Source organism: Phyllobates terribilis, unplaced genomic scaffold (genome assembly GCF_046119375.1).
Source record: "Phyllobates terribilis strain yellow unplaced genomic scaffold, ASM4611937v1 Scaffold_25__1_contigs__length_18738178, whole genome shotgun sequence".
Classification (NCBI taxonomy): domain Eukaryota; kingdom Metazoa; phylum Chordata; class Amphibia; order Anura; family Dendrobatidae; genus Phyllobates; species Phyllobates terribilis.
In genome coordinates this window covers 11113178-11139187 of record NW_027362785.1, presented here as the reverse complement: position 1 = coordinate 11139187, position 26010 = coordinate 11113178, and the positions used below count along the sequence as shown (strand labels likewise).

Here is a 26010-nt window from a genome sequence, read left to right as displayed (position 1 = left end):
AGAAAACACGGAGAAAGACCACCTATAATTGTCTAATAGTGATGTCACCGGCTGTATTCAGAGCCTGTTCACACCTGCGGTGATTTATCAGAATTATTCATACGCTTAAAGGGGAAGACACAAGTCAGATCTGACAATCTACTGATATAATGATCAGACCCTTCCCCCGAGGAGCTGACAATCTAGTGATATGATCAGACCCTTCCCCCGAGGAGCTGACAATCTAGTGATATGATCAGTCCTTCCCCCGAGGAGCTGACAGTCTAGTGATATGATCAGACCCTTCCCCCGAGGAGCTGACAATCTAGTGATATGATCAGTCCTTCCCCCGAGGAGCTGACAGTCTAGTGATATGATCAGACCCTTCCCCCGAGGAGCTGACAATCTAGTGATATGATCAGTCCTTCCCCCGAGGAGCTGACAATCTAGTGATATGATCAGTCCTTCCCCCGAGGAGCTGACAATCTACTGATATGATCAGACCCTTCCCCCGAGGAGCTGACAATCTAGTGATATAATGATCAGACCCTTCCCCTGAGGAGCTGACAATCTAGTGATATGATCAGACCCTTCCCCCGAGGAGCTGACAATCTAGTGATATGATCAGACCCTTCCCCCGAGGAGCTGACAATCTACTGATATAATGATCAGACCCTTCCCCCGAGGAGCTGACAATCTAGTGATATGATCAGACCCTTCCCCCGAGGAGCTGACAATCTAGTGATATGATCAGTCCTTCCCCCGAGGAGCTGACAATCTACTGATATGATCAGACCCTTCCCCCGAGGAGCTGACAATCTAGTGATATAATGATCAGACCCTTCCCCCGAGGAGCTGACAATCTAGTGATATGATCAGACCTTCCCTCGAGGAGCTGACAATCTACTGATATGATCAGACCCTTCCCCCGAGGAGCTGACAATCTAGTGATATGATCAGTCCTTCCACCGAGGAGCTGACAATCTAGTGATATGATCAGACCCTTCCCCCGAGGAGCTGACAATCTAGTGATATGATCAGTCCTTCCCCCGAGGAGCTGACAATCTATTGATATAATGATCAGACCCTTCCCCCGAGGAGCTGACAATCTAGTGATATGATCAGTCCCTTCCCCTGAGGAGCTGACAATCTAGTGATATGATCAGACCCTCCCCTGAGGAGCTGACAATCTAGTGATATGATCAGACCCTCCCCTGAGGAGCTGACAATCTAGTGATATGATCAGTCCCTTCCCCCGAGGAGCTGACAATCTAGTGATATGATCAGACCTTCCCTCGAGGAGCTGACAATCTACTGATATGATCAGACCCTTCCCCCGAGGAGCTGACAATCTAGTGATATGATCAGTCCTTCCACCGAGGAGCTGACAATCTAGTGATATGATCAGACCCTTCCCCCGAGGAGCTGACAATCTAGTGATATGATCAGACCCTTCCCCCGAGGAGCTGACAATCTAGTGATATGATCAGTCCTTCCCCCGAGGAGCTGACAATCTATTGATATAATGATCAGACCCTTCCCCCGAGGAGCTGACAATCTAGTGATATGATCAGTCCCTTCCCCTGAGGAGCTGACAATCTAGTGATATGATCAGTCCTTCCCTCAAGGAGCTGACAATCTAGTGATATGATCAGTCCCTTCTCTCGAGGAGCTGACAATCTAGTGATATGGTCAGACCCTTCCCCTGAGGAGCTGACAATCTAGTGATATTATCAGACCCTTCCCCCGAGTAGCTGACAATCTAGTGATATGATCAGACCCTTCCCCCGAGGAGCTGACAATCTAGTGATATGATCAGACCCTTCCCCCGAGGAGCTGACAATCTACTGATATGATCAGACCCTTCCCCCGAGGAGCTGACAATCTAGTGATATGATCAGTCCTTCCTCCGAGGAGCTGACAATCTAGTGATATAATGATCAGACCCTTCCCCCGAGGAGCTGACAATCTAGTGATATGATCAGTCCTTCCCCCGAGGAGCTGACAATCTAGTGATATGATCAGACCCTTCCCCCGAGGAGCTGACAATCTAGTGATATGATCAGTCCTTCCCCCGAGGAGCTGACAATCTAGTGATATAATGATCAGACCCTTCCCCCGAGGAGCTGACAATCTAGTGATATGATCAGTCCCTTCCCCTGAGGAGCTGACAATCTAGTGATATGATCAGTCCTTCCCTCGAGGAGCTGACAATCTAGTGATATGATCAGTCCCTTCTCTCGAGGAGCTGACAATCTAGTGATATGGTCAGACCCTTCCCCTGAGGAGCTGACAATCTAGTGATATTATCAGACCCTTCCCCCGAGTAGCTGACAATCTAGTGATATGATCAGACCCTTCCCCCGAGGAGCTGACAATCTAGTGATATAATGATCAGACCCTTCCCCCGAGGAGCTGACAATCTAGTGATATAATGATCAGACCCTTCCCCCGAGGAGCTGACAATCTAGTGATATAATGATCAGACCCTTCCCCCGAGGAGCTGACAATCTAGTGATATGATCAGTCCTTCCCCCGAGGAGCTGACAATCTAGTGATATGATCAGTCCTTCCCCTGAGGAGCTGACAATCTAGTGATATGATCAGACCCTTCCCCTGAGGAGCTGACAATCTAGTGATATAATGATCAGACCCTTCCCCCGAGGAGCTGACAATCTAGTGATATGATCAGTCCTTCCCCCGAGGAGCTGACAATCTAGTGATATGATCAGTCCTTCCCCTGAGGAGCTGACAATCTAGTGTTATAATGATCAGACCCTTCCCCCGAGGAGCTGACAATCTAGTGATATGATCAGTCCTTCCCCCGAGGAGCTGACAATCTACTGATATAATGATCAGACCCTTCCCCCAAGGAGCTGACAATCTAGTGATATTATCAGACCCTTCCCCCGAGGAGCTGACAATCTAGTGATATAATGATCAGACCCTTCCCCCGAGGAGCTGACAATCTAGTGATATGATCAAACCCTTCCCCCAAGGAGCTGACAATCTAGTGCTATGATCAGACCCTTCCCCTGAGGAGATGACAATCTAGTGATATGATCAGACCCTTCCCCCGAGGAGCTGACAATCTAGTGATATGATCAGACCCTTCCCCTGAGGAGCTGACAATCTAGTGATATGATCAGACCCTTCCCCTGAGGAGCTGACAATCTAGTGATATAATGATCAGACCCTTCCCCCGAGGAGCTGACAATCTAGTGATATAATGATCAGACCCTTCCCCCGAGGAGCTGACAATCTAGTGATATAATGATCAGACCCTTCCCCCGAGGAGCTGACAATCTAGTGCTATGATCAGACCCTTCCCCTGAGGAGATGACAATCTAGTGATATGATCAGACCCTTCCCCCGAGGAGCTGACAATCTAGTGATATGATCAGACCCTTCCCCTGAGGAGCTGACAATCTAGTGATATGATCAGACCCTTCCCCTGAGGAGCTGACAATCTAGTGATATAATTTTCAGACCCTTCCCCCGAGGAGCTGACAATCTAGTGATATAATGATCAAACCCTTCCCTCGAGGAGTTGACAATCTAGTGATATAATGATCAGACTCTTCCCCTGAGGAGCTGACAATCTAGTGATATAATGATCAGACCCTTCCCCCGAGGAGCTGACAATCTAGTGATATAATGATCAGACCCTTCCCCCGAGGAGCTGACAATCTAGTGATATAATGATCAGACCCTTCCCCCGAGGAGCTGACAATCTAGTGATATAATGATCAGACCCTTCCCCCGAGGAGCTGACAATCTAGTGATATAATGATCAGACCCTTCCCCTGAGGAGCTGACAATCTAGTGATATGATCAGTCCCTTCCCCTGAGGAGCTGACAATCTAGTGATATGATCAGACCCTTCCCCCGAGGAGCTGACAATCTAGTGATATGATCAGACCCTTCCCCTGAGGAGCTGACAATCTAGTGATATGATCAGACCCTTCCCCCGAGGAGCTGACAATCTAGTGATATGTTCAGACCCTTCCCCTGAGGAGCTGACAATCTAGTGATATGATCAGTCCCTTCCCTCGAGTAGCTGACAATCTAGTGATATGATCAGACCCTTCCCCCGAGGAGCTGACAATCTAGTGATATGATCAGTCCCTTCCCCTGAGGATCTGACAATCTAGTGATATGATCAGACCCTCCACTAGGAGCTGACAGTCTAGTGATATGATCAGTCCTTCCTCTGAGGAGCTGACAATCTAGTGATATGATCAGACCCTCCCCTAGGAGCTGACAGTCTAGTGATATGATCAGTCCTTCCTCTGAGGAGCTGACAATCTAGTGATATGATCAGACCCTCCCCTAGGAGCTGACAGTCTAGTGATATGATCAGTCCTTCCCCCGAGGAGCTGATAATCTAGTGATATGATCATACTCTCCCCTAGAAGCTGACAGTCTAGTGATATGATCAGTCCTTCCTCTGAGGAGCTGACAATTTAGTGATATGATCAGTCCTTCCCCCGAGGAGCTGACAATCTAGTGATATGATCAGACCCTTCCCCCGAGGAGCTGACAATCTAGTGATATAATATCAGACCTTCCCCCGAGGAGCTGAGAATCTAGTGATATAATGATCAGACCTTCCCCCGAGGAGCTGACAATCTAGTGATATAATGATCAGACCTTCCCCCGAGGAGCTGACAATCTAGTGATATGATCAGACCCTTCCCCCGGGGAGCTGACAAACTAGTGATATGATCAGACCCTCCCCTGAGGAGCTGACAGTCTAGTGATATGATCAGTCCTTCCCCCGAGGAGCTGACAATCTAGTGATATGATCAGACCCTTCCCCCTGAGGAGCTGACAATCTAGTGATATGAACAGACCCTTCCCCCGAGGAGCTGACAATCTAGTGATATGATCAGACCCTTCCCCCGAGGAGCTGACAATCTAGTGATATAATGATCAGACCCTTCCCCCGAGGAGCTGACAATCTAGTGATATAATGATCAGACCCTTCCCCTGAGGAGCTGACAATCTAGTGATATGATTAGACCTTCCCTCGAGGAGCTGACAATCTAGTGATATGATTAGTCCTTCCCTCGAGGAGCTGACAATCTAGTGATATGATCAGACCCTTCCCCCGAGGAGCTGACAATCTAGTGATATAATGATCAGACCCTTCCCCCGAGGAGCTGACACTCTAGTGATATGATCAGTCCCTTCCCCCGAGGAGTTGACACTCTAGTGATATCAGTCCCTTCCTCCGAGGAGCTGACACTCTAGTGATATGATCAGTCCCTTCCCCCGAGGAGCTGACAATCTAGTGATATAATGATCAGTCCCTCCCCTGAGGAGATGACAATCTTGTGATATGATCAGACCCTTCCCCCAAGGAGCTGACAATCTAGTGATATGATCAGTCCCTTCCCCCGAGGAGCTGACAATCTAGTGATATGATCAGACCCTCCCCTGAGGAGCTGACAGTCTAGTGATATGATCAGTCCTTCCCCCGAGGAGCTGACAATCTAGTGATATGATCAGACCCTTCCCCCCAAGGAGCTGACAATCTAGTGATATGAACAGACCCTTCCCCCGAGGAGCTGACAATCTAGTGATATGATCAGACCCTTCCCCCGAGGAGCTGACAATCTAGTGATATAATGATCAGACCCTTCCCCCGAGGAGCTGACAATCTAGTGATATAATGATCAGACCCTTCCCCTGAGGAGCTGACAATCTAGTGATATGATTAGACCTTCCCTCAAGGAGCTGACAATCTAGTGATATGATTAGACCTTCCCTCGAGTAGCTGAAAATCTAGTGATATGATCAGACCCTTCCCCCGAGGAGCTGACAATCTAGTGATATAATGATCAGACCCTTCCCCCGAGGAGCTGACAATCTAGTGATATAATCCGTCCCTTTCCCCGAGGAGGTGACACTCTAGTGATATGATCAGACCCTTCCCCCAAGGAGCTGACAATCTAGTGATATGATCAGACCCTTCCCCTGAGGAGCTGACAATCTAGTGATATAATGATCAGACCCTTCCCCCGAGGAGCTGACAATCTAGTGATATGATCAGTCCTTCCCCCGAGGAGCTGACAATCTAGTGATATGATCAGACCCTCCCCTAGGAGCTGACAGTCTAGTGATATGATCAGTCCTTCCTCCGAGGAGCTGACAATCTAGTGATATCATCAGACCCTTCCCCTGAGGAGCTGACAATCTAATGATATGATCAGACCCTTCCCCTGAGGAGCTAACAATCTAGTGATATGATCAGTCCTTCCCTCGAGGAGCTGACAATCTAGTGATATGATCAGTCCCTTCTCTCGAGGAGCTGACAATCTAGTGATATGATCAGTCCCTTCTCTCGAGGAGCTGACAATCTAGTGATATGATCAGTCCCTTCTCTCGAGGAGCTGACAATCTAGTGATATGATCAGACCCTTCCCCTGAGGAGCTGACAATCTAGTGATATGATCAGACCCTTCCCCCGAGGAGCTGACAATCTAGTGATATGGTCAGACCCTTCCCCCGAGGAGCTGACAGTCTAGTGATATGATCAGTCCTTCCCCCGAGGAGCTGACAGTCTAGTGATATGATCAGTCCTTCCCCCGAGGAGCTGACAATCTAGTGATATGATCAGACCCTTCCCCCCGAGGAGCTGACAATCTAGTGATATGGTCAGACCCTTCCCCCGAGGAGCTGACAGTCTAGTGATATGATCAGTCCTTCCCCCGAGGAGCTGACAATCTAGTGATATGATCATACCCTTCCCCTGAGGAGCTGACAATCTAGTGATATGATCAGTCCCTTCTCTTGAGGAGCTGACAATCTAGTTATATGATCAGTCCCTTCCCCCCGAGGAGCTGACAATCTACTGATATGATCAGACCCTTCCCCTGAGGAGCTGACAATCTAGTGATATGATCAGTCCTTCCCTCGAGGAGCTGACAATCTAGTGATATGATCAGACCCTTCCCCTGAGGAGCTGACAATCTAGTGATATGATCAGTCCTTCCCTCGAGGAGCTGACAATCTAGTGATATGATCAGACCCTTCCCCTGAGGAGCTGACAATCTAGTGATATGATCAGTCCTTCCCTCGAGGAGCTGACAATCTAGTGATATGATCATACCCTTCCCCTGAGGAGCTGACAATCTAGTGATATGATCAGTCCCTTCCCCCCGAGGAGCTGACAATCTACTGATATGATCAGACCCTTCCCCTGAGGAGCTGACAATCTAGTGATATGATCAGTCCTTCCCTCGAGGAGCTGACAATCTAGTGATATGGTCAGACCCTTCCCCCGAGGAGCTGACAGTCTAGTGATATGATCAGTCCTTCCCCCGAGGAGCTGACAGTCTAGTGATATGATCAGTCCTTCCCCCGAGGAGCTGACAATCTAGTGATATGATCAGACCCTTCCCCCCTAGGAGCTGACAATCTAGTGATATGGTCAGACCCTTCCCCCGAGGAGCTGACAGTCTAGTGATATGATCAGTCCTTCCCCCGAGGAGCTGACAATCTAGTGATATGATCATACCCTTCCCCTGAGGAGCTGACAATCTAGTGATATGATCAGTCCCTTCTCTTGAGGAGCTGACAATCTAGTTATATGATCAGTCCCTTCCCCCCGAGGAGCTGACAATCTACTGATATGATCAGACCCTTCCCCTGAGGAGCTGACAATCTAGTGATCTGATCAGTCCTTCCCTCGAGGAGCTGACAATCTAGTGATATGATCAGACCCTTCCCCTGAGGAGCTGACAATCTAGTGATATGATCAGTCCTTCCCTCGAGGAGCTGACAATCTAGTGATATGATCATACCCTTCCCCTGAGGAGCTGACAATCTAGTGATATGATCAGTCCCTTCCCCCCGAGGAGCTGACAATCTAGTGCTATGATCAGACCCTTCCCCCGAGGAGCTGACAATCTAGTGATATGATCATACCCTTCCCCTGAGGAGCTGACAATCTAGTGATATGATCAGTCCCTTCCCCCCGAGGAGCTGACAATCTAGTGCTATGATCAGACCCTTCCCCTGAGGAGATGACAATCTAGTGATATGATCAGACCCTTCCCCCGAGGAGCTGACAATCTAGTGATATGATCAGACCCTTCCCCCGAGGAGCTGACAATCTAGTGATATGATCAGTCCTTCCCTCGAGGAGCTGACAATCTACTGATATGATCAGACCCTTCCCCTGAGGAGCTGACAATCTAGTGATATGATCAGTCCTTCCCTCGAGGAGCTGACAATCTAGTGATATAATGATCTGACCCTTCTAGATTAGTGCTATACACTTACTGTGTCACCAGTTCCCTTCAGCCAATCTTCTGGAAGATATAACTATCACACAGATTATTGGACGCTGGGACTCTTCCATCCTATCCCCCGGCTTCCAGCTCCGCGGGGGCGGGGTTATTCCTTCCAATACAACGCCCCTGAGGATCACACGTCGTGCGCAGACTCTTACACCCCTTTTTCGTCCTCCTATCTGTGTATTTGGCTTCTGGTCAGACTGGTGGGATTACCATTTAACCCTTTTATTGTGGGATTGGGATTATTTTCAGTTTTCTTTTTCTTTTTCAGTGTTCATTCCTTCCTAAATTCTCCATCCACATAGAGACGAAGTACGAGGACAATAAAGGGAGTAACGACGATGTGAGTATGAATGTGAGGGGGACACAATCCGGACCCCACATGTCGTCGTCTCAGCATAAATCTCCATGACAATGATATTAGCCCTTTAATAAAACCCAGAAAAAACATCTGTTCTGTGCAAACCCATGGGAGGATGAACGTGTCACCGTGCTGCCATCTAGTGGTGAGCGCTGGAAGTTCAGTCCAATCCAGAAGTCCAATGAACCTGCCGGATTATCAAACATTCCGGACCATAAAGTCAGACGGCTCCTTCCATTTATCCACCTTCCACAGAGCTGCACCCTGATTGGTCGATGTGTGTATATTGGCGTCACCCGGTCTTTTGTGGTTGCAGATATTTCACAATGAGCTGAAGGACCTGGAGCGCGAGGTCTGCTTCATCGATATCGCCTGCGACGAGGTGCCGGAGAGATACTACAAGGAGACGGAGGTGAGTGGCCCCAGACGTCTTATAATCTCTGAGCAGTGATGTCATCAGTGATGGTTACAGGTGCCGCCGCCGCGGGTGAGGGAACAACGGCCATATTAGTGGCCCCCGGCCTTCCCAGGTAGAGATATAGCCCGGCGTGGTCACGCTCCACCGCCCCTCCGTGGTCACGCTCCACCGCCCCACCGTGGTCACGCTCCACCTCCCCGACGTGGTCACGCTCCACCTCCCCGACGTGGTCACGCTCCACCTTCCTGACGTGGTCACGCTCCACCGCCCCTCCGTGGTCACGCTCCACCGCCCCTCCGTGGTCACGCTCCACCTCCCCGCCGTGGTCACGCTCCACCGCCCCGCCGTGGTCACGCTCCACCTCCCCGCCGTGGTCACGCTCCACCTCCCCGCCGTGGTCACGCTCCACCTCCCCGACGTGGTCACGCTCCACCTCCCCGACGTGGTCACGCTCCACCTCCCCGACGTGGTCACCCTCCACCGCCCCTCCGTGGTCACGCTCCACCGCCCCGCCGTGGTCACGCTCCACCGCCCCGCCGTGGTCACGCTCCACCGCCCCGCCGTGGTCACGCTACACCGCCCCGCCGTGGTCACGCTACACCTCCCTGACGTGGTCACGCTACACCTCCCTGACGTGGTCACGCTACACCTCCCTGACGTGGTCACGCTACACCTCCCTGACGTGGTCACGCTACACCGCCCCGCCGTGGTCACTCTCCACCGCCCTGCCGTGGCCACGCTCCGCCGCCCCGCCGTGGCCACGCTCCTCCGCCGCCCCGCCGTGGTCATGCTCCGCCGCCCCACCGTGGTCACACAGGCTGCAGAGAACACAGCGGGGGGAGGAGCCGAGGATTTAAACAAGAGGGAGGAGTCAGAGATATAAACAAGGAGGAGGAGCTGGAGCATGAAATGACCATGAGGAGCCTGAGATACAGAAAAGAGGGGGGAGCCGGAAATATAAACAAGGGAGAGGAGTAAACTAGTATGAGGAACTGGAGATACAAACAAGGGGGAGGATCTGGAGATATAAACAAGGGGGAGGAGCCAGAGATATAAACAAGGGGAGGAGCCAAAAAATGATGATGAGGGGCGTGTGGTACAATAATGGGGAGGAGCCAGAAAAGAGGAGGGAGCTGGAAATATAAACAAGGAGGAGGAGCTGGAGAAATAAACAAGGGAGAGGAGCCAGAACAGTAAACTAGTATGAGGAAAGAGAGATACAAACAAGGGGGAGGAGCCAAATCGACAAACAAGGGGGAGGAGCCAGAGGGAGAGGAGCTGGAGATATAAACAAGGGGGAGGAGCCAGAGACACAATGTGGAAAATCCAGAAAAGAGGAAGAGGATCTGGAGATATAAACCAGGAGAGGAGCCGAAAAAAGATGGTGAAGGGCGGGTGGTACAAATAATGGGGAGAAGCCAGAGCAGGGAACAAATGTGTGCTGAAGATATAAACAAGGGGGAGGAGCCAGAGCAGGAAACAAGTATGAGGAGTCTGAGATACAAACAAGGGGGAGGAGCCAGAAAAGAGGGGGTGGAGACAAAAGTACAAATGAAGAGATAGTTTCCACAACCAGAAATGAGGGGGAGGAGCTGGAGATGCAAGAAACAAGGGGGAGGAGCCATAGATAGAAACGAGAGGGAGGAGCCAGAGCAGGAAATGAGGGAGGAGCTGGAGTTATAAATAAGGAGGAGCCAGAGAATAGGGGGAGGAGCCAGATATACAAACAAGGAGGAGGGGGCCAGAGTAGGAAACTAATGTGAGGAGCTATAGATGAGGTGGAGGAGCTTAATCTATCAATGAGCGGAGCTACTAGCTATGAGTGGGAGGAGCTACCAATGCAGGGGAGGAGCTGGAGCCAGAAATGAGGCGGAGGAGCATACGGTGAAGACATTGATAGACCCCGCTAGTGCTGTTCTTATACCTTAATGACGTCATGTCCTCTTTAAGAGTGAACACTTGTGTCTCTGCTCCATGATCCAGGACACACAGTATAAGGGGTGCACCCCCCCCCTCCCTGGATAACATGTCTCCCCCCTCCCCCCAGATAACACATTTCCCCTCTCCCCAGATAACACCCCCCCAAGATAACACCCCCCCCCCTCTCCTCCCCCCCAGATAACACATCCCCCTCCCCTCCCCCTGGATAACACATCACCCTCCCCTTCCCATGATTAACACATCCCATCCCCCTCCCCTTCCCCTGGATAACACATCACCCTCCCCTTCCCATGAATAACACATCCCATCCCCCTCCCCTCCCCCTGGATAACACATCCCCCTCCCCTCCCCCTGGATAACACATCACCCTCCCCTCCCCCTGGATAACACATCACCCTCCCCTCCCCCTGAATAACACATCCCACCACCACCCCTTCCCCCTGGATAACACATCCCCCCCTCCCCTCCCCTTGGATAACACATCCCACCACCCCCTCTTCCCCCTGGATAACACATCCCCCTCCCCTCCCCCAGATAACACATCCCCCTCCACTGTCACGCAGGGTGTGGGAAAGACTTAGTGCAACACAGAGGGAAGAGTGAAAGGCAACCCACTAGGGAAAGGGGGGAGTGGAGACCTCCTAGTTTGGTCTAGTGTCACCCTTTGTCAACTACCGTTCGTATATTGGTTCTTCGCCAATCGCCGCACGCGTACCTCGACCTGACTTTCCCTGGCGTATGGCTAAGGTTAGGGAAGGGAGGAGATGAGCACTAGTTGATCTCCACTAAACTCTATAGACAACAAGGGTAAGACAAACAGGGGGGGATTGCTTAGCTTTAAAGGACTCCAGACAAATGTGCACACGGCCTCAAGCTCCAGAGAGGACAAAGTACTGCTCTTGCTAAAGCCTTCACAGGTAGTAATGAATATCGCCGGCACCTCCCTCTCAGACACAACAGGCATTTATACACCCAGGCCAGGGAGATAATTAGCCAGAGGGAGGTAGCCGCTGGGTCCTAGAGACAGGCAGCCTCTAAGAAGATGTCTGTAATGCCAAACGTAGAGATCTCCTGCAACCAACTGCAGGGCGACTGTCTGTCACCTCTGACACACCCGTGACATCTCCTGCCCCTGGATAACACATCCCCCCCCAACACCCCAAATAAGACATCCCCCCCCCTCTTCTCTGATGAAATGCTTTTCGCAAAGAATAGAACTCTGAAAGTCTTGGCGCCCCTTGGAGGCCCACGTGTCCCACGCGATTCATTCTGGTACTTGTGGTACAGGTCCACTGTAGCAGATACGGCGTCCCTCCCCCCACTCAGTTTCTGATTTTTATTGTTTCAGGACCCCAGAACCTTCAAATCTGAGAAGACGGGAAGGGGCCATCTCGGGGACGGCTGGAGGGAGTCGCAGCAGCCCATCATGTGCTCCTATAAGTTGGTCGCGGTGAAGTTTGAGGTTTGGGGGCTGCAGACGCGAGTGGAGCAGTTTGTGCACAAGGTGAGTGTGGTCGTCCCTGGGGGTGAGTGTGGTCGTCCCTGGGGGTGAGTGTGGTCGTCCCTGGGGGTGAGTGTGGTCGTCCCTGGGGGTGAGTGTGGTCGTCCTGGGGGTGCATCTTCCAGCAGAATGACAGATCCTCTTCTGTGCAGGTGGTGAGAGATGTCTTACTCATCGGACACCGACAAGCCTTCGCGTGGGTGGATGAGTGGTACGGTAAGTGACCAGTGTGGTTCATAAATGGTTAAATCAAAGAAAATAATAGGTGATCTGCAAATGGGAGAGATCAGTGGGCACAACGTCTTCTAGATAGCTGGCTTTGTATCTGGGGCGGACATGAGAGGCTGATGGGTCCAGATGCTGAGACAGAAAGTAAAGACTGATTCTTTATTACTATAAATGAGAATAAACTTTTATATTTTAGATAATTTCCAGATTGAGCATCACTAGGCCTGACTGTGGGACCCATCGCGGTCCCTGTCACTCCCACCTGCAACTGCTCATAGAGGACTTGTGGTTTTGATAAACCATCCGTTTAAGTATATAAAAGGTTTTATTCAGCGTAACAGAACTTCGTGTGTTGTTCATTTCCTCTGTTATTCCTCCTGGAAATGTATGAATAAATCGACAACTGGGTGTTACCAGTTGTGGGTTGTGTCCAATTAGACGGTGCAGGAACATATCCCTTGGATAACGAGGGGCAGCATCTCAGCAGCTGTGTTTCCAGGAAGACGAACCAAGGAACTGTGGACAGTTCTCAACAAGAAGCTTCAGAATGACTAGATTCTGAGATGGCCGCATGGGGAGAGCAGACATCTGCCTGGCGGAGCCATGATCGGGCTCGGGGTCCATCCCAGCTGAGGATTTGATAGATTATGTACTGTTGCCCTCTAGTGGTGATTGCTGGAGAAGCGGTCCTAAACTATGGGGAAGGTGGACTTAAAGGGGCGTTCTATGGCTCAGTCTGATATATCGGTCTGATTTTGTTATTAACTCTTTGCTTCCCAGCACAGGTATCATCTCTTCTGATGCTTGCCTTGTATGATGCAGCCGGGATGGGTGGGGGTTTGGATGAAGGCGTCAGCCATAGTGCATGAGTTTTACTTATAAGCCGTCCTATCTGATGATATATTGTATACCAGACTATACGTTGACTCCTCGCAGGATCGATTATTCATGTCTGCTCTGTGCATACTCTCTATAGAGAGTGCTGGGTATATTCTGTCTACGCTAAATATGTTTAGTCACCCACCCCTGTATAAGCCCACCGAAACAGAGCAGGATGCTCAATCAACCCCTGTACAAGCCCACCGAAACAGAGCAGGATGCTCAATCAACCCCTGTACAAGCCCACCGAAACAGAGCAGGATGCTCAATCAACCCCTGTATAAGCCCACCGAAACAGATCAGGATGCTCAATCAACCCCTGTGTAAGCCCACCGAAACAGAGCAGGATGCTCAATCAACCCCTGTGTAAGCCCACCGAAACAGAGCAGGATGCTCAATCAACCCCTGTATAAGCCCACCGAAACAGAGCAGGATGCTCAATCAACCCCTGTGTAAGCCCACCGAAACAGAGCAGGATGCTCAATCAACCCCTGTGTAAGCCCACCGAAACAGAGCAGGATGCTCAATCAACCCCTGTACAAGCCCACCGAAACAGAGCAGGATGCTCAATCAACCCCTGTACAAGCCCACCGAAACAGAGCAGGATGCTCAATCAACCCCTGTGTAAGCCCACCGAAACAGAGCAGGATGCTCAATCAACCCCTGTGTAAGCCCACCGAAACAGAGCAGGATGCTCAATCAACCCCTGTGTAAGCCCACCGAAACAGAGCAGGATGCTCAATCAACCCCTGTACAAGCCCACCGAAACAGAGCAGGATGCTCAATCAACCCCTGTATAAGCCCACCGAAACAGAGCAGGATGCTCAATCAACCCCTGTATAAGCCCACCGAAACAGAGCAGGATGCTCAATCAACCCCTGTATAAGCCCACCGAAACAGAGCAGGATGCTCAATCAACCCATGTGTAAGCCCATCGAAACAGAGCAGGATGCTCAATTAATCCCTGTGTAAGCCCACCGAAACAGAGCAGGATGCTCAATCAATCCCCGCACAACAATCCATCTATAAATCCAAAACAAGCATGGCCTATCAATTGCTTGCTAATCTATCCCTATCCTGACCTTACAGAGCAGGCACGGCCAATCAATCCCTATCCTGACCTTACAGAGCAGGCACGGCCAATCAATCCCTATCCTGACCATACCGAGCAGGCATTGCTAATCTATCCCTATCCTGACCTTACAGAGCAGGCACGGCCAATGAATCCCTATCCTGACCATACTGAGCAGGCATTGCTAATCTATCCCTATCCTGACCTTACAGAGCAGGCACGGCCAATCAATCCCTATCCTGACCGTACAGAGCAGGCACGGCTAATCTATCCCTATCCTGACCATACAGAGCAGGCACCGCCAATCAATCCCTATCCTGACCGTACAGAGCAGGCACAGCCAATCTATCCCTATCCTGACCGTACAGAGCAGGCACGGCTAATCTATCCCTATCCTGACCGTACAGAGCAGGCACGGCCAATCAATCCCTATCCTGACCGTACAGAGCAGGCACAGCCAATCAATCCCTATCCTGACCGTACAGAGCAGGCACGGCCAATCAATCCCTATCCTGACCGTACAGAGCAGGCACAGCCAATCTATCCCTATCCTGACCGTACAGAGCAGGCACGGCTAATCTATCCCTATCCTTACCATACTGAGCAGACACGGCCAATCAATCCCTATCCTGACCGTACAGAGCAGGCACAGCCAATCAATCCCTATCCTGACCGTACAGAGCAGGCACGGCCAATCAATCCCTATCCTGACCGTACAGAGCAGGCACGGCCAATCAATCCCTATCCTGACCGTACAGAGCAGGCACGGCCATTCAATCCCTAAACCTGACCGTACAGAACAGGCACAGCCAATCAATCCCTATCCTGACCGTACAGAGCAGGCACGGCCAATCAATCCCTATCCTGACCGTACAGAGCAGGCACGGCTAATCTATCCCTATCCTTACCATACTGAGCAGACACGGCCAATCAATCCCTATCCTGACCGTACAGAGCAGGCACGGCCAATCAATCCCTATCCTGACCGTACAGAGCAGGCACGGCCAATCAATCCCTATCCTGACCATACTGAGCAGACACGGCCAATCAATCCCTATCCTGACCGTACAGAGCAGGCACGGCCAATCAATCCCTATCCTGACCATACTGAGCAGACACGGCCAATCAATCCCTATCCTGACCGTACAGAGCAGGCACGGCCTATCAATCCCTATCCTGACCGTACAGAGCAGGCACAGCCAATCAATCCCTATCCTGACCGTACAGAGCAGGCACGGACAATCAATCCCTATCCTGACCGTACAGAGCAGGCACGGCCAATCAATCCCTATCCTGACCATACTGAGCAGGCACGGTCAATCAATCCCTAAACCTGACCGTACAGAGCAGGCACAGCCAATCAATCCCTATCCTGACCGTACAGAGCAGGCACGGCCAATCAATCCCTATCCTGACCGTACAGAGCAGACACGGTCAATCAATCCCTAAACCTGACCATACAGAGCAGGCACGGCCAATCAATCCCTATCCTGACCGTACAGAGCAGGCACGGCCAATCAATCCCTATCCTGACCGTACAGAGCAGACACGGCCAATCAATCCCTATCCTGACCATACCGAGCAGGCATTGCTAATCTATCCCTATCCTGACCGTACAGAGCAGGCACGGCCAATCAATCCCTATCCTGACTGTACAGAGCAGGCATTGCTAATCTATCCCTATCCTGACCGTACAGAGCAGGCACGGCCAATCAATCCCTATCCTGACCATACCGAGCAGGCATTGCTAATCTATCCCTATCCTGACCTTACAGAGCAGGCACGGCCAATGAATCCCTATCCTGACCGTACAGAGCAGGCATTGCTAATCTATCCCTATCCTGACCATACTGAGCAGACACGGCCAATCAATCCCTATCCTGACCATACTGAGCAGGCACGGCTAATCTATCCCTATCCTGACCATACTGAGCAGACACGGCCAATCAATCCCTATCCTGACCGTACAGAGCAGGCACGGCCAATCAATCCCTATCCTGACCATACTGAGCAGGCACAGCCAATCAATCCCTATCCTGACCGTACAGAGCAGGCACAGCCAATCAATCCCTATCCTGACCGTACAGAGTAGGCACGGCCAATCAATCCCTATCCTGACCATACTGAGCAGGCACGGCCAATCAATCCCTATCCTGACCGTACAGAGCAGGCACGGCCAATCAATCCCTAAACCTGACCGTACAGAGCAGGCACGGCCAATCAATCCCTATCCTGACCGTACAGAGCAGGCATTGCTAATCAATCCCTATCCTGACTGTACAGAGCAGGCACGGCCAATCAATCCCTATCCTGACCGTACAGAGCAGGCACGGCCAATCAATCCCTATCCTGACCGTACAGAGCAGACACGGCCAATCAATCCCTATCCTGACCGTACAGAGCAGGCACGGCCAATCAATCCCTATCCTGACCGTACAGAGCAGGCACGGCTAATCAATCCCTATCCTGACCGTACAGAGCAGGCACGGCCAATCAATCCCTATCCTGACCGTACAGAGCAGGCATTGCTAATCAATCCCTATCCTGACCGTACAGAGCAGGCACGGCCAATCAATCCCTATCCTGACCATACTGAGCAGACACGGCCAATCAATCCCTATCCTGACCGTACAGAGCAGGCACGGCCAATCAATCCCTATCCTGACCGTACAGAGCAGGCATTGCTAATCAATCCCTATCCTGACCGTACAGAGCAGGCATTGCTAATCAATCCCTATCCTGACCGTACAGAGCAGGCACGGCCAATCAATCCCTATCCTGACCATACAGAGCAGGCACGGCCAATCAATCCCTATCCTGACCGTACAGAGCAGGCACGGCCAATCAATCCCTATCCTGACCGTACAGAGCAGGCACGGTCAATCAATCCCTAAACCTGACCGTACAGAGCAGGCACGGCCAATCAATCCCTATCCTGACCGTACAGAGCAGGCACGGCCAATCAATCCCTATCCTGACCGTACAGAGCAGGCACGGTCAATCAATCCCTAAACCTGACCGTACAGAGCAGGCACGGCCAATCAATCCCTATCCTGACCGTACAGAGCAGGCCTGGCTAATCGATCCTGCATGGAGCTGTTGCTCAGACTCTGGCGCCTCCGCCTCCATGATGTCACTAGTCTCTCGCGTTTCGCCGGGTTATAGTCTTCAGGCTCTTGTAATAATTGAGTGTTTTCTTCCTGTTTCTTTCCCTCCAGGTAAGTAGAAATCTGCAGATCTTTCCTTCTTTCCGTCGCGATCTCTTGAATCCTTTTCTAAGAGATCCCTGGCTGCCATCTTCCCCTGACCCCTCCTGTAGCATTATGTCCTCCTGCTCCTCCTGTATCACCGCTGCCTAATCCTCTTCTGATTCACACTAACTTTATGAGACACGATAAAGCTAGCGGCGTCTAGATCCCGCACGCCTATCCTCCACCGAATCTTCTGCTCCCTCCTCCCTGTCCTCCGATGACCACAGCTGTCACTTTGGACTCTTTGCAGATATGACATTGGAGGACGTCCGACATTTCGAGAAAAATATGCAATTCAAAACGAACGTAAAAGTGTGCAGCCAGCACTCCCCGGCACAAGACGAGATAGGCAGCGCCGCCCAAGAAAGTGTAGGTGCCGGTCTGTTACTATCACCCCCGAAATACGGCCACCGGTGGTAATGGAGGGAAAGGGACTCGCTGGTGATGAGGGGACCAGCTCCTCAGCTACTACTGCTGACAACCAGCTGTATACCATGTGCGAGAGGTTGTTAGCCCCGCCCCCCAGTGATGACATCACTCGTATGACGTGATCAGATATCAGCCCCGCCCCCCAGTGATGACATCACTCGTATGACATGATCAGATATCAGCCCCACCCCCCAGTGATGACATCACTCGTATGACGTGTGATCAGACATCAGTCCGCCCCCCGGTGATGGCATCACTCGTATGACATGTGATCAGACATCAGTCCGCCCCCTGGTGATGGCATCACTCGTATGACATGTGATCAGACATCAGTCCGCCCCCCGGTGATGGCATCACTCGTATGACGTGATCAGACATCAGTCCGCCCCCCGGTGATGGCATCACTCGTATGACGTGTGATCAGACATCAGTCCGCCCCCCGGTGATGGCATCACTCTTATGACGTGATCAGACATCAGTCCGCCCCCCGGTGATGGCATCACTCGTATGACGTGATCAGACATCAGTCCGCCCCCCGGTGATGGCATCACTCGTATGACGTGATCAGACATCAGTCCGCCCCCCGGTGATGGCATCACTCTTATGACGTGATCAGACATCAGTCCGCCCCCCGGTGATGGCATCACTCTTATGACGTGATCAGACATCAGTCCGCCCCCCGGTGATGGCATCACTCTTATGACGTGATCAGACATCAGTCCGCCCCCCGGTGATGGCATCACTCGTATGACGTGATCAGACATCAGTCCGCCCCCCGGTGATGGCATCACTCTTATGACGTGATCAGACATCAGTCCGCCCCCCGGTGATGGCATCACTCGTATGACGTGATCAGATATCAGTCCGCCCCCCGGTGATGGCATCACTCGTATGACGTGATCAGACATCAGTCCGCCCCCCGGTGATGGCATCACTCGTATGACGTGTGATCAGACATCAGTCCGCCCCCCGGTGATGGCATCACTCGTATGACGTGATCAGATATCAGTCCACCTCCCGGTGATGGCATCACTCGTATGACGTGTGATCAGACATCAGTCCGCCCCCCGGTGATGGCATCACTCGTATGACGTGATCAGACATCAGTCCGCCCCCCGGTGATGGCATCACTCGTATGACATGTGATCAGACATCAGTCCGCCCCCTGGTGATGGCATCACTCGTATGACGTGATCAGACATCAGTTCGCCCCCCGGTGATGGCATCACTCGTATGACGAGATCAGACATCAGTTCGCCCCCTGGTGATGGCATCACTCGTATGACGTGTGATCAGACATCAGTCCGCCCCCTGGTGATGGCATCACTCGTATGACGAGATCAGACATCAGTTCGCCCCCTGGTGATGGCATCACTCGTATGACGTGATCAGACATCAGTTCGCCCCCTGGTGATGGCATCACTCGTATGACGTGTGATCAGACATTAGTCCGCCCCCTGGTGATGACATCACTGATTTCTGTTTTTCTATCTGCCCGGTGGTTTTGGCTGTGATGGTGACATCCGTACGTCTGGTCACGGCAGCGTTGGACAGAGCCGGTAATGCTACTTAGATAAAAGTATGCAGGGAACACAATGGCCGCCCATCATCAGTGGTTTTGCTTCCATGCGGTGATCTATGTGGTTGCTGATTACACGATGACATCACACAGCCAGGAGGAGCCATGTGATGTTATCAGATCTGGTGATGTCACAGGTGTCGCTTTACCCTGAACCTTCTTTCCTTGCCTTTGCAGACATGACGATGGATGAAGTGCGGGAGTACGAGCGGACGACTCAGGAAGCCACTAACAGGAAAATTGGGATCTTCCCGCCAGCCATATCAATCACTGACATTGCGCTGCCTTCCTGTTCCCGTAGCGGACCCTCCAGTGCACCCTCCACCCCTCTGACCACCGAGGCGCCAGAATTTCTGACTGTTCCCAAAGACCGACCCCGGAAGAAATCCGCCCCGGAAACGTTAACGCTGCCGGACCCCTCCCTTAGCGCACAAAGCATGTTCATGAGTAACAAGTCCGCTCACCCCGAGCCCGAGTAACGAGTCCACTCACCCCGAGTAACTGCTCCCATTCCCCTTCCAAAAAGGGGCGTAGAAATCCTAAAAGGAGGAGCGAGGAACCCCAACGCGCGTTTCACAGCCATGTCTTCGAACCTCCTCCGGCCGGGGCGCTCCTTCCCGCTGCTCCCCCTTCATTTATCCCATTGCTTGTTCTTCGACATTCAGACTGTAATTTTTTTCGGTCCGACCATTCGCATATTGTATTCTTCTAGAAGAAAGGAAGGCCTTTTTTTTTGTTTTTTGGAGGATTTGAGGCTAGAACCGCTGCTGCTTTTACTGTAGATATGGGAACTCCAGATAGACAGGGAGTACATACCGGCTGACGCGTTTCGCTCAGCTCTGAATCTGCTTCTCGTTGCGGTGCTGCCGTACACATTTCGGAGAAACCATCTGCATGAATTGATCTTTTACTAACGGTCATGACAGGAGCAGACTAAGCTTGTGGGGGGACGCTGTGATACCTCGATGCACGTCCAGGGGCCCCTGTCACAGATATAGGGGCCCATTACTAAGCATGGGGCTTTATGAGCCATGTTGCTGCCGGGGCGGCTTCTTCCGAGCGTAGAGAAGGTGTAGTTTAGTTTGGAGATGGTTAGATAGTAATATTTAGCTACCACTTTGCTGGAAATCTTTGTCTTCTTATTCCTGGAAATAGAACAGTTAAATGCCACTCCTCGAGGGTGGAGCTTTCACTCATTAGGGGTGGAGCTTTCACTCCTCGGGGGTGGAGCTTTCACTCCTCGGGGGTGGAGCTTTCACTCCTCGGGGGTGGAGCTTTCACTCTTTGGGGGTGGAGCTTTCACGCCTCGAGGGTGGAGCTTTCACTCATTGGGGGTGGAGCTTTCACTCCTCGAGGGTGGAGCTTTCACTCATTGGGGGTGGAGCTTTCACTTTTTTTTTAGGTCAGAGCTTTGACTACTCAGGTGTAAGGTTTTCACTCCTCATGGGGGTGTCTTTTACTCCTTGGGGTGGGGCTTTCACTTCTCAGGTGAGAAGCTTTGACTCCTCATGGGTGTGGTTTTCTTCTTGGGGGTGGGGCTTTCACTCCTTTGGGGTGGAGTTTTCACTCCCTTGGATCAAAGTTTTGACTCCTCATGTGCGAGGCTTTCATTTCCTCATGGGGGTGTCTTTTACTCCTTGGTGGTGGGGCTTTCACTTCTCAGGTGAGAGGCTTTCACTCCTTATGGGTGTGTGTTCCTTCTTCTTTTGGGTGAGGCTTTCACTCAGGTGCGAGGTTTCGCTTCTCAAGGGTGTGTATTTCTTCTGCTTGGGGATGGGGCTTTCACTCCTTTGGGTCGGAACTTTGACTCCTCATGTGCTAAGTTTTCACTTCTCAGATGAGAGGCTTTCACCCCTTGGGGTGGAGCTTTCACTTCTTTGGATCAAAGCTTTGACTACTCAGGTGAGAGGCTTTCACTCCTCATGGGTGTGTTTTTATTATCCTGGGGGTGGGGCTTTCACTCCTTTGGGTCGGAGCTTTGACTCCTCATTTGCGAGGCTTTCACTTCATGGATGTGTCTTTCACTCCTTGGGGGTGGGGCTTTCACTTCTCAGAGGCTTTCACCCCTTGGGGTGGAGCTTTCACTTCTTTGGATCAAAGCTTTGACTACTCAGGTGATAGGCTTTCACTCCTCATGGGGGTGTTTTTATTCTCCTGGGGGTGGGGCTTTCACTTCTTTGGTCGGAGCTCTGACTCCTCAGGTGAGGGACTTTCACCTCCTAGTGGGTGTCTTTCACTCCTTGGGGGTGGGGCTTTCACCTCCTCATGAGTGTCTTTCACTCCTTGGGGGTGGGGCTTTCACCGTCTCTTGGGTGTCTTTCACTCCTAGGGGGTGGGGCTTTCACTTCCTTGTGGGTGTCTTTCACTTCTTGGAGGTGGAGCTTTCACTTCCTCGTGGGTGTCTCTCTCTCCTAGGGGGTGGGGCTTTCACCTCCTCATGGGTGTCTTTCACTCCTTGGAGGCGGGGCTTTCACCTCCTCATGGGTGTCTTTCACTCCTTGGAGGCGGGGCTTTCACATCCTCGTGAGTGTCTTTCACTCCTTGGGGGTGGGGCTTTATTTCCTCAGGGGAGTGGCTTTCTGCTTGGTTGCATGTTAGACGTTATAATTGTATTCTAGATTAACGGGTACGCGCATCCTCCATACAGATGTAGCATGACCATACCTCGCTGGGCTCAGGACAGCAAGGAAACCACAGATGTCAATAAGGAGCCATGTGTACATAGTCATCACAAGTCTCACTTTAGATCAGACGATCGGGGTCTTTTTATTTCTTCACATCTTAGTTCTGTTTTTTTTCTCGTTATTGTCTATTAGAACAAGAGGGCGGGACATATTATAATTAGTAGTCTAGAAGGGGGTGGTTATACTTTTCTTAATATCTTCTCTGTTTTCAATGTTTTTTCTAATATCATAATTTGCGTACTTCTTGTGATTTTGTTTTTGCATCCTACTGACGCGCGTTCTTATCTGGCGGCCGAGAATATTGCCGTCCGCTAATTAGGTTGTTCATTTTGTGACCCGGACGGAACCGATTTGGCTCCAGAATAGTCTTAGTAAAGAAAAGAAAAAATGACCTGATACAGTGGACCAATCGAGGAGAAGATCAGAAGAACTGAATCCGCCACGATCGCCTGATCGGCCCCACAATTTATGTAAAAAAAATAATAAAAAAATTGGAATGCAATTCTAAAGCTTTCAGATAATACCAGCGCCTTTAACTTTTTGGGATATCCTTTAGCCACGGCTGCCCTGGGCCATATTTCGGCCAGCGCCTTTTACTTTTAGGGATATCCTTTATCCACGTCTGCCCTGGGCCATATTTCGGCCATGTTGTGTCCATGCCAGACTGTCTCTCTAGATAATGACCTGCCGTTGTCAGGTAGCCACCATCTTGGAGATATGTCCTATGGACTGGAGATTTTTGGAATGTTGTACAGTTTTTGAGCCTTTGGAATTTTTGTAAAAAAATATATATATTAAAAAAAAAACGTGGAGAGAGAACTCCCAATAGGTTTCTGTCCTTGAGGCATGAGATTACTTTATTACGGATGCACCTTCTTCTGGCCATGGGAGGTGTTAGTGGCCTCCACCTAAGGGGGTCTCCAGTCTCCAACCGAGGGGGTCACCAACCTCCAACCGAGGGGGTCACCAACCTCCACTCGAGGGGGTCACCAACCTCCACCCAAGGGGGTCACCAACCTCCACTCGAGGTGGTCACCAACCTCCAACCGAGGGGGTCACCAACCTCCACCCGAGAGGGTCACCAACCTCCACCCGAAGGGGTCACCAACCTCCACCCGAGGGGGTCACCAACCTCCACCCGAGGGGGTCAACAACCTCCACCTAAAGGCTTCTGAACACCTTTCCAATGTCTAGTCCCCACCGATGACATTGGTAGATGGCTGCCCAATGCCAGTAAGGTAGCAGTAAAGGCGTTTGCAATTTAGCCAAGACATCATCCCGCCATCTTCCCCAACTGGTGATCATTCGATTGGCAGAATCCGGGTCAATGAACAACGTGAATCTGAAGCTGGTGATGCCTCACGTATTGTGTTCAGTGATGACCGTAGTCATAGTTTAGGGTTAGGATTGGCTATCCTTCCCAAGTCTAAGCCGATTGTACAATCCGATTGGCCGACAGTAATTATCTTTGAGGGAAGTATCTGAATCTAGGTCCCGGGACCCTCAAGACCCTCTGCCCGTGTGTGTATATAGGAGGAGGCCACGGTCACCATGTTCTTGGCTCGTACCAAGCTCAGGGAGTTATCGTTCCGTGAAAAGCCGTGCGACGTTCATCCCTGGCGCCGCTTATCCGGCTTCGGTTTTCTGGTATTACCCGACCACTTTTTCTTTTTTCCGTTCTACGGCTTCCATGATGTCCCGGGATTATTTTCTTCCGTCGGACTGTGACATTTTTCAGGACCAATATTAAAAAAAATAAATATAAAATTTACAAGAATTTTTGGAAACTTTTGGTTCTACGGTCCTAGCATCGACTTTTCGGTTTCGCCTTGTTCATGATTTCATTTCCGCCATTTTTTTTTTAATTTTTATTATTTTTTATGTGAAAAGTTTTCTCTCCGGGACCCGACTGAACACAAAAACTAATTTACTTTTTATTTTTGAGTGTATTTTTTTTTGTTTGTTTTTACTGTAAAAAACCCCAAAAAATGTTAAAAAAAAAGGCTTTTAAAAAAATATGCAAGAGAAAGAAGTCGCATAAAAACAATAAATCTAGGAAGCTTCAGGCGGCATTTTTTTGTGTATTGACTCCTCACCTGCTTGCTGTCAGTGAATAGAAACTTCCACCGTTCACCTCTAGGGCGGCGGCACTTCTCCACTATGAGGTACATCAGAGGTGGGAGGTTTCCATTCACTGACAGCAAGCAGAGATGTGAGCTTTGGAAATGTTCTTTTTTTTTTAATTTTCCCCTATATATCTATATCTCTAAGCCCCTCCCCCACCAAAATAAATGGCTGCCAGCAGCAGCACAGCACGCAGTAAAGCAAGTTCCCCATAGCAACCAGTGATATCTGCGAGAAGCTGTGATCTGATTGGCTACGGCTGGTTTTCTTTCAGTCTCGTGTTTGCACTGGTTCGGACTTCCGGTCGCGCTGGTTCGGACTTCCGGTCGCGCTGGTTCGGACTTCCGTTCGCGCTGGTTCGGGCTTCCGTTCGCGCTGGTTCGGGCTTCCGTTCGCGCTGGTTCGGACTTCCGGTCATATCCATGTTGGAAGTAGTCGTCTGATGTTCTTGTCCATGAAAAATATCTGTCAATAAAGTTATTCCTGCAGGGATAGGATTGGCTTCCATGCAGTTCATAGCAACCAATCAGATCACTTCTAGAAAAACAAGAGTTTGAATGTGATTGGACACTCCTCCAATCAGATCACAGCTTTTACTTCTCAACTATGCAGTAAGCCGAGGCCTGACTGGTTGCTATGGGCAACCCCTCCATCTTTTATTTTTTTTTCAATGTATGAGGCCCCTGTGTGACCGGGTGACCATTGAAGGGAATGCGTCCGCCGTCTGTACAAGTAGCGAGGGGCGCACGATGATCTGCACGACCGCCATCTTCTCACCCAGTCGTCGCCTTCTCTTTCCTTTCTCCTTATGTCGTCTTGTAAATAAACTTCCAAGAAATCTTTACAAGGGTTTGTGTCGTCTTTTAAATCCAACGCCCCTCCCCCCTCATTTACATGCATCTGACCCCTTCATCTCATTATCATAAATATGACCCTCCCCCTTATTTACATTCATCTGACCCCTCCCCCTCATTATCATAAACATGACCCTCCCCCTCATTTACATACATATGACTCATTTACATACCTATCCCCACCTCTTAGGAATTCTTTCTGTTCAGCAGTGACGCCGCCTGACCGGTGCCAGATATAACATTCCCTGATCCAGGGCCGTCCCCCGGCCGCCCCCTCAGAGCCTCCTCCCTCCTCACCGTCCGCCTGTCACTGATCAGCTCCTCCTCCGAACACACTCAGAGCCTCCTCCCTCCTCACCGTCCGCCTGTCACTGATCAGCTCCTCCTCCTCTGGACACACTCAG

At 50.9% G+C, this 26010-nt stretch overlaps 1 protein-coding gene across 1 annotated transcript in view; it reads left to right on the top strand.

Annotated features, from left to right (window-relative positions):
• PITPNC1 (phosphatidylinositol transfer protein cytoplasmic 1) overlaps window positions 1-25599 on the top strand; it is a 283058-nt gene extending 257459 nt beyond the window's left edge. Inside the window, exons 5-9 of the mRNA XM_073660333.1 lie at window positions 8557-8628; window positions 8963-9058; window positions 12354-12509; window positions 12659-12722; window positions 20122-25599. Of these exons, the coding sequence (XP_073516434.1) occupies window positions 8557-8628; window positions 8963-9058; window positions 12354-12509; window positions 12659-12722; window positions 20122-20423 (690 nt within the window). The 3' untranslated portion in view covers window positions 20424-25599. The remainder of the gene's footprint in view (window positions 1-8556; window positions 8629-8962; window positions 9059-12353; window positions 12510-12658; window positions 12723-20121) is intronic.
• The last annotated feature ends 411 nt before the right edge of the window (window positions 25600-26010 follow it).